The 8,238-nt window shown below is 41.9% G+C and overlaps 1 protein-coding gene across 5 annotated transcripts in view; it reads left to right on the top strand.

Annotated features, from left to right (window-relative positions):
* The first annotated feature begins 2,430 nt into the window (after window positions 1–2,430).
* Window positions 2,431–8,238, top strand: part of LOC135205300 (E3 ubiquitin-protein ligase UBR5-like) — a 122,600-nt gene continuing 116,792 nt past the window's right edge. For all 5 annotated transcript variants that reach the window (XM_064235714.1, XM_064235713.1, XM_064235712.1 and 2 more), the window contains exon 1: window positions 2,431–2,640. In XM_064235714.1, the coding sequence (XP_064091784.1) occupies window positions 2,579–2,640 (62 nt within the window). In that variant the 5' untranslated portion in view covers window positions 2,431–2,578. The remainder of the gene's footprint in view (window positions 2,641–8,238) is intronic.

Genomic DNA, 8,238 nt, shown 5'->3' with positions numbered 1-8,238 from the left:
CCTCACATTAACAACAAAACTCAACAACACAACAAAAGACCAATGCACAAACAATTACCAACACAAAAAAAAAACAAAAAAAAGCAACACACACACCCACTAACAACAACTATCAACCACAACTCACATATAACCCTCAGGAACTCAAAAGCACAACAAATCCAACAATACAGGCACAACCACTCCAAAGCAAACTACTGTTACAACACCAAACTAACAACAAATCAACAAAACAAATCAATAACACACAAAACTCAACTGACTTCCAGTACCTTCAATATACTGCTCCCGACACCACTGACTGTCACCAGCTCTCACCAAAGACTCACTAAAAACTGACTAAAACACAGAACTCTGATCTCTAACGGCACCAGCAGGCAACCCAGAACTCACCAACAGCCAATTCAATCGTTAACCACCCATCCAGCAATTACGCTCTCTCTCTCTCTCTCTCTCTCTCTCTCTCTCTCTCTCTCTCTCTCTCTCTCTCTCTCTCACACACAGACGCTGTCAAATGGAACTCCATAACTCCTCCATAACTCTGATCAGTTGGACAGAGGCTAGGTTCCCCCCTTTGCTCTTACAGCCAGGGAGGGAACCAAGGTTGGGCGAACACCAGTCTGTTCACAAGACTCAGATTCCACCCACCAATAAGTGTCTTCCTTATGTAAAGGACTGAGGGTTTGTATAACGTGTCGGAACAAATCACAATTTTTGGAAGTAAATTATATTTTTCCTAACAATACAAACCTGAGGTCCTTTACAAATAGTCCCACCTCATGCCACCCCTCACTCTGTTCCTGGGCCTAAAGCAAAGTGATATGTTTACCTCCAGTCGGCGGGACTCCCGACCATCGGACATACTGCAGAACTACCTTGTTAGTGAATCTTACGACTGGTCCAGCTGGCGCTGAATAGTAATTCCTTATGTAAAGGACCTCAGGTTTGTATAGTTGGCAAAAAATACAATTTACTTCCAAAATTTGATATATTAATTGGCGAAAGCATTCGTCTCGCTCCAACATGGCTGATTGAATGATGTAGGAGAACACTCCTTTCACCATGAAACTCCAGCACAGTCTTGTACTTCAGTTATTTAGAAGCGTTCTCTGAACGAGTCACTTCGTGTTCTTCGTTGTATCGGACGAATTACTTAGCCTGAATCAGATAAAATAAGTCTTTTCAGTAATACTAATAAAAAAGTGTGGAAAAATCAAGTTAAACAGATCGGCGGAGCCTTAAGACTAAACTGAAATCTGTCCGTAGTATGAGTCATTTTGGGTAAAATCCTAGAATGAACAAGTAATGAAAGGTAAAAATAAATATATGATAAAACCCGTTAACAACACATGTATTTTATGTTACATTAGGAGGTGAAATACAGATATAATAATAAATAATGACAAAGAACACAGCTAACGTTCGTTCTTATGTAGTTAAGGAGCCAAGACTGCCAAGCGTACGATAACTACAATAAATCCACTTGAGAGTACAACTTGCTTGGTGTGCGTATCACCTACGACCTAAACTAACTTCATTTGCTTTCTGCATGCATGTGATTTTGTGCTGTACGTTACGAACAATAGTCCCAAATAAAATCATCAAAGCAGTGTACTGTGCATTAATTCCCTGACTTGGTTACGTTTATACCCGTAGCGCGTAATCTTCGAATGCGCGCATTTAAACTTATATATAGATATTATAAAAATAAAAGTAATACGGGCATATAATTATCTTCTAAGATATTTTACATGGAATGTGAAAAAAAGAATGCAGAGCGTTTTATTAATCTATGCATTATTAAAAGTTTTTTAATAGCCTTCGAGCGTATGGATAGGATACGTAATATGTACAAACTCAATTATGCGTAACATTATATATTATTACAATGTACATTGTAAATCACACACCAGTTACTTAAAGCAAAGTGACTTTGATAGGGCTACAATTAGCTTTTGGATAGATTTTTTATGAGAAAACAAGTGCCACATACGAGCATTTTATTTACATTTTTGATGGTCAGACTAACCTCGCCGCTACGCATGTAGACCTGATGTACCCAGCAACGTTCTTAAGTCATTGAGTGATTTTCAAAAGAGATTTACGCTTAAATTAACGTATGATAGATGTAAAGGCCAATTTATTGAGCAAATTTAATCGTTGATGTCTTTTATATGCAGGAAATCCTGTCGTTTTCACGGGAAAAGGCGACGAGACGTACGAGAATGAATATTCGAGACGCACGGTAGTACTGAGGGCCGAAATCATCTGGCGAAGAAATCTACCTTAAAATTAACATCTGATAGGTATAAAAGTCTATTTTGTCGGGCCATTTCATCGGGAATGCCACATATATGCGTGAAATCCCGCCGTCTTCACGGGAAGAGCTTTAGATGTACGAGAATTGAAAGCGAGACGCACGATACTCCGGAGGGCAGAAGAAATCAGAAGACAACATGGCCGATTGTGGTGGTGCTTCGTCAACCCACGGTTTCTGATAAACATGTTCTGATAGTGTTGTTAATAACCGTCGGTTGTTGTGTGGTTATTGCTCGGACGTCGCGGAAGCACTTGAGGGATGAATTCGCTGCACTGCGTGATCCACCCTTTGCCGGGGACCGAAGACCAGCTGAACGAAAGGTGAGGAAAGGGAAACCAAAACAAAAGGGTCGACCAAACGCTGCTCGTTTTGGGGATCTCTCGCTATGGCCGTTTTTCTATCTCTCCGATTTCTTTTCCACCTTTCCTTCCAGAACCGGATTGCAAGCGCGGCCGTTATCGATGCTTAATTTGCGTCACTTTTTCCCGCGATGTGGCGTAAACTCGCCCGTAAATTTTGATTGATGTCTTTGGCTTAGTAGAAGACAATCGCCCAGACCTATAGGCTAGGTATACGTACGTTAGGCAATCGCCTAAATAAGACGTCTCTCTAACTTATTTCCTTATTCCAGTTTATTAAAGCATATTTCAACTTCTCGATGCCACAAATTAACCTTTATTTTCAGTCCGTAACAACTTCCGAGGCTAACTGTAGCTAGCCTAACGCGATGCTTACTTAGGACACTTTTGTATTCTACAAAGGCTAGTCTCCGTTTAGGTTAGGCTGCATCTAGGCCTGATTTGATCTAGTTGCCCCTGAAAAGCTCTTTTGGGGGTCCTTTTGAGGTCCTGTGCCTCATGGGTAGCGATTCGGCATAGGGTAAACAAGCCTAACCTTTCCTAGGATGCCAGCTCATGACCTAGGGTAAAAAACCGCATGGTACAGTGGTGGACCTTGTACGATCAATGTGTACAACCCCAAGAAAAGTACATTATAACGCGTCCTGACACCGGAGTAGAGGTCTTTAGCTCCGTTTCTCACCAACAAGAAGTCGCGACTGATGCCCATCTTCCATGTCAGGACGCGTTGCAATGTAATTTTTTGGGGGTTGTACACATTGATCGTACATGGTCCACCCCTGTACCATGCGGTTTTTTACCCTAGGGTAATGCATCCCTGTCTGAAAGTCTAGCCATGCGCGGGGCAAACTTACCTTCATGACTTTCGAAATTTTACTCATAACACCTTGCGTGTAAAAGATTGACGCCATCTTGGTGTTTGCGGAGTCACATGTGTCCATAAACTTTCCATTTCCAGTGCTAAATCCGCACATCACTTGTACCCATAGATGCTGGGACACTATTCACAACAATCTTAGGGTAGAACATCACAGCAGGCCAAGCAGGCCACCTACAATCAACACCTAGCCACCCTCCGAAAAAGTACATTATAACGCGTCCTGACACCCGAGATGGGCATCAGTCGCGACTTGTTGTTGGTGAGAAACGGAGCTAAAGACCTCTACTCTCCTTTCGAAGTAAGTATTTTCTCCAAAGTTAGAAATTAAGGCCAAATTTTAAGATTTAAACAGAGGGTACTGAAAATGGCGCCCACGGCGGCAGTGGAAAATCTCACCAAAACGCTTTAGAAATTTTTACTTACAACTAAAAATGTTTCGAAGATTGACGCCATCTCGATGTTTACGGAGTCGCTTGTGTCAACAAACTTTCCATTTCCTGTGATAAATCCGCACACCACTTGTACCCACAGACGCTGGAGCACTTTTATCACAACAATCGAAACACGATTTCTCACCAACAACAAGCCAGGCGTAAACAGCTGTTTGGTAGAAGATGACAGAAGCGTGCTCTTGGCTAATTTTTAAATAAGTAGTAAAACATCAATATTTTACATATTTATGATGATTAATTTGAAAATATTCGTTATTGAAAAAGTAACTCGACTCTGACTCAAATTTAAGTAATTATTTTTCTGAATTAGAACGTTCTTTCAAGTTCTGTATTATGACGTCACGGACATCTTGACTTTCGTACCTATTGTAAATAATTGCTATACTCAACTGTCATTGCAGAACAGTTTACCAGTTATTCATGCAGATTGTTATCAGCTATACATGTAATTGTTATAATCGTAATGCGCATATATATCTTTATTATTTACTTTTTGGATATATGAAGAGATTTTACTGCTGGAGTTATCGCCGTAGTGTGACGAACAATCGTTTTCGGTCCATGGGCCTCTGTCTGTTTTCGCACCATAAGAAATTATGGGGCCGAATTTGCAATGACCAGAAAGTCGTTTTAAAAGAGGAAAGTTAGCATTGAGGGGCATATGTTTTGACTGAGAAAAATACAAATTTATTCAATAGCTAGCTTGTAAAAAATACTTGGTTATAAAAACTTGATTGACAACTAAGCAGCATGTCTACTATGGGTTTTTTTTTTTTTTTTCCGTCTCTTTTTATTTTTCGGTTTTTTTTTTTATTTTTTTGTTCTTTGTTTATTTTTTTCTCTTTCCTCCCTTCTTTATTTTTTTATCTTTCTTTTTTTTTTTTCAGAGACAGTGCAAGCACGTTTTTGGGCAATACCTATTTCTGTAACGAACACTCGTAACAGAACGAGATTTTGTTATAGTGCATTACACCCAGTGCCGATAATTTATAAGGATATCGTGAATCACTAATCGTAAAGAATAACGACACTTGTCCTTGTACCAAGAGACAAAAACTCCATTATGCAGAAAAGTGGATACAACAACGCGTATAAAGCTCCACCTACCCTCTCCCCCCCCCCCCCCCCACCGCCATCCCTTTTCTTCTTCGTTCCTCCGCCTTCCTTTCTCTCTCTCTCTCTCTCTCTCTCTCTCCTCTCTCTGTTGCCTTCGGTATGTGTTGACCCTCCAAACTGCAAACATTTAAAGGTTACATTTATTTCTGGCATACGATTATTAAAGAAATTCAAAATACTAATAAGACTGAAATCAATGAAAAGTGCTAGCAAAAACAAAAAAGCAAAAAAAAAAAAAAACTTAGTCGTTCCTCTATGCATGGCTTTTTCCGTATTCATTCCTCTATGGTTTTCGGCAGCCAGATGTACGAAAACGTTAGAAACATTTGATTTTATCTACTTTAGAAATATCTGTAATTTTTCGGGGTAATTTGGTTGCAAAAAAGGGATAATATACATGAATTAAATCAAAATTTTTAAATAACAAAGTAAAAAATTTAAACTAAATAACGAGTAAGTAAACAATTTAGGGAATAAAACATTTGCAGTTTCGTCGTCTGTCGTCGTCTGCTGTTCGTAATTGTGTTTATGGCGCGCGCGCTTAGAAACCAGGAACAGCAACGGGTTTAAAGTGCAATGTGGAGTGAACTGAGACCAAAATGTGTATAATAACAATCAAATAAGCACTGTGGAGTTTCAGTTGTGATGGCAGTAAGGAGGATAAAAACCGCCGATTACAAGGTAAGAATGAATTCAGTTCAAACCATAACCCCGGGAATAACAAGTTTCATACTTTCACTAATATAGGCAACAAAATGTTGTTTTATTGTGCTGATTACAACTGCAATCTTGAGTAAGATCAATAAACGTTACATACATACGCTAACATTGTTCAAATGAGTGCTGGGAAGGCTGGGGAAAGATGGTGGCCGTCACTGATGAGAACCGTCCATGCAAAACGTAGCCGCCATATTGGATTTCAAAACTGCCTTGAAAACATATTTTTATACATTTAACTTACCTGTCAGATATATACTTAGCTATTTGACTCCGTCGTCCGACAGAAATTCGAATTTCGCGCACACGCTACCTGTAGGTCAGGTGATCTACTACCTGCCGCTGGGTGGCCAGGACTAGGAACCATCCCCATGTTCTATCATATTTTTTCTGTCGGCCATACTGGCAACATCGTTGTGGGTATCTCCGGCTGGATTCGTATTTTGCATCGCAATTGATCTTCGTTTGGACTTCTCGGTGACGTATTTGCATTGATTGTACTGGCATACGCGATTGTGGACCGTTTTTGGAATTTGATTTGGATTGTTCAACATGATGTCTGATTCTGGAAATGTGGTGAGAATGTGTGTGAATGTGGGCTGTAAAGTTAGGATGCCGAAGGCATCAATTGATCCTCATACTATTTGCAAGAAATGCAGGATGTATGAATGTTCTTTTGGTAATACTTGTAATGAATGCAAGGATTTGAGTGCGGAAGAATGGAAATCTCTAACCTCATACGTGAAGAAGTTAGAAAGAAACAGCGTGAGGAGGTCTTCTTCCAAACCTTTATCTAGTTCTAGCAGGGTTATCAGTAATATTATACCCTCTTCTCCTTTTACTGCCCCATCTAATGTACCTGCTCCTTTATTAGAACACACAGATTCGGCATCTGAGATTGCGAATCTTAAAGCCGCCCTTCGGAAAATGGAAACCTTAAATGGCGGCCTATGAAGGTAAGCAGTGTGATTATAGTGCTGTGGATAGTGATTATAAGTGTCCCCAGTGCAGTGGAGGGGGCGTCTGATTGTCTTCACAACGCTCCCAGGCCTAGACCTCTTTCAAGCTCCCAAGCCCAGAGGAGAAGGAATGTCGAAAGCCGTAAGGAGGTTGTGGAGGATCCCCAACAGTCAGACGTCCCTTTGGCATTTTTTCGTATTGCCACAGAATGCCAGAGAACGCTACAGAAAAAGCGTTCTGCGTGAGTGTTTCTCCTCCTACGGAGAATTTCCTCACCTAAAGAGGTTGGAGATCGGCGGATCTTTCTCGCCCCCCTTTAAAAGACGTTTGGATGAACCCAGGATTACTTCTAGTCCTGGGCGTTTTCAAGAGGAGGGACCATCCAGGTTTAATAACAACCGAGGGTAGACGATAATGAAGAGACTAAAAGAATCCTTCGCACTATGCAGGATTCCATCACTTCTCTTGTGGGAGTTCTGTATAAAGACCCTCCCAGAAGGAAAGACGATTTCCTGCCTATTAAGAAGTCTAGGCTATCGAGGGTTCAGACTCGCCATAGTATTTTGTCTTCCTCTGATTTGGAATCGGATTCATCAGCTTGCATAGGCCATGAGCAGGATCGTTATCCTGTCAAACAAGCAGACACCCGAGACGCCAGACAAGAGCGTCGAGTTTGCTAGACGTGAAACGTCAGCCAGGCGCGAGCGTCAAGATAGGCGCGTCACGCCAACCAAAGAACAGGACGCCTCCCAGGAGTGAGGCGACAGGCAAGCGCCAGGACGCTACGAGGGCGCGAGACGTCAACAAAAAGCAGGACGCCTCTCAGGAGAGAGTCGTCAGGCAAGCGTCAGGAACGCTCCAAGCGGTTGACGCCAGCCAGAAACATGACGCCTCCCAGGAGCGAGGCGCGAGGCAAGAGCCAGGACGCTTCGAGGCGCGAGACGTCAACAAGAAGCAGGACGCCTCTCAGGAGAGAGTCGTCAGGCAAGCGCGAGGACGCTCCAAAGCGGTTGACTGCCAGGCAAGCAGAAGCCAGGACCGCCTCCCACGGGAGCGGCTTCTCCTGATAGAGAATCGGTTCAGGAAAGAGCGATCTCCTCTAACCTGGAACTGGAAGAGATTTCTGAGGAAGAATGTTTCAACTAACGAGGGACTTTCCAATTATAAAGTTTTAGCCTCGTTACTTCTAGAGGGAGTTTGCGGATTCTCTTAGTTCTGCAGCTCCTCCTTCGCCGAGATCTCTGTTTTTCGAGCACAAAAACCCTGAAATCCTCGGCTTTCTTAAAGATGAAAACCGGCGATCTCAAATGAAGAAAGCCCTCCAGTCTTTAGATTCGTGGCTTTTATCTAAAAAGGAAACTTTGAGAACGGTTTATTGCTCTCCTCCCTCCAAACTGACGGGGAAAAGAGGCATTTGGTATAAGACAGAAGAGG

This window comes from Macrobrachium nipponense, chromosome 49, assembly GCF_015104395.2.
Source record: "Macrobrachium nipponense isolate FS-2020 chromosome 49, ASM1510439v2, whole genome shotgun sequence".
Taxonomy (NCBI): Eukaryota; Metazoa; Arthropoda; class Malacostraca; order Decapoda; family Palaemonidae; genus Macrobrachium; species Macrobrachium nipponense.
Note: the sequence above shows the minus strand (reverse complement) of the source record. Positions and strands in the feature narration are given on the sequence as shown.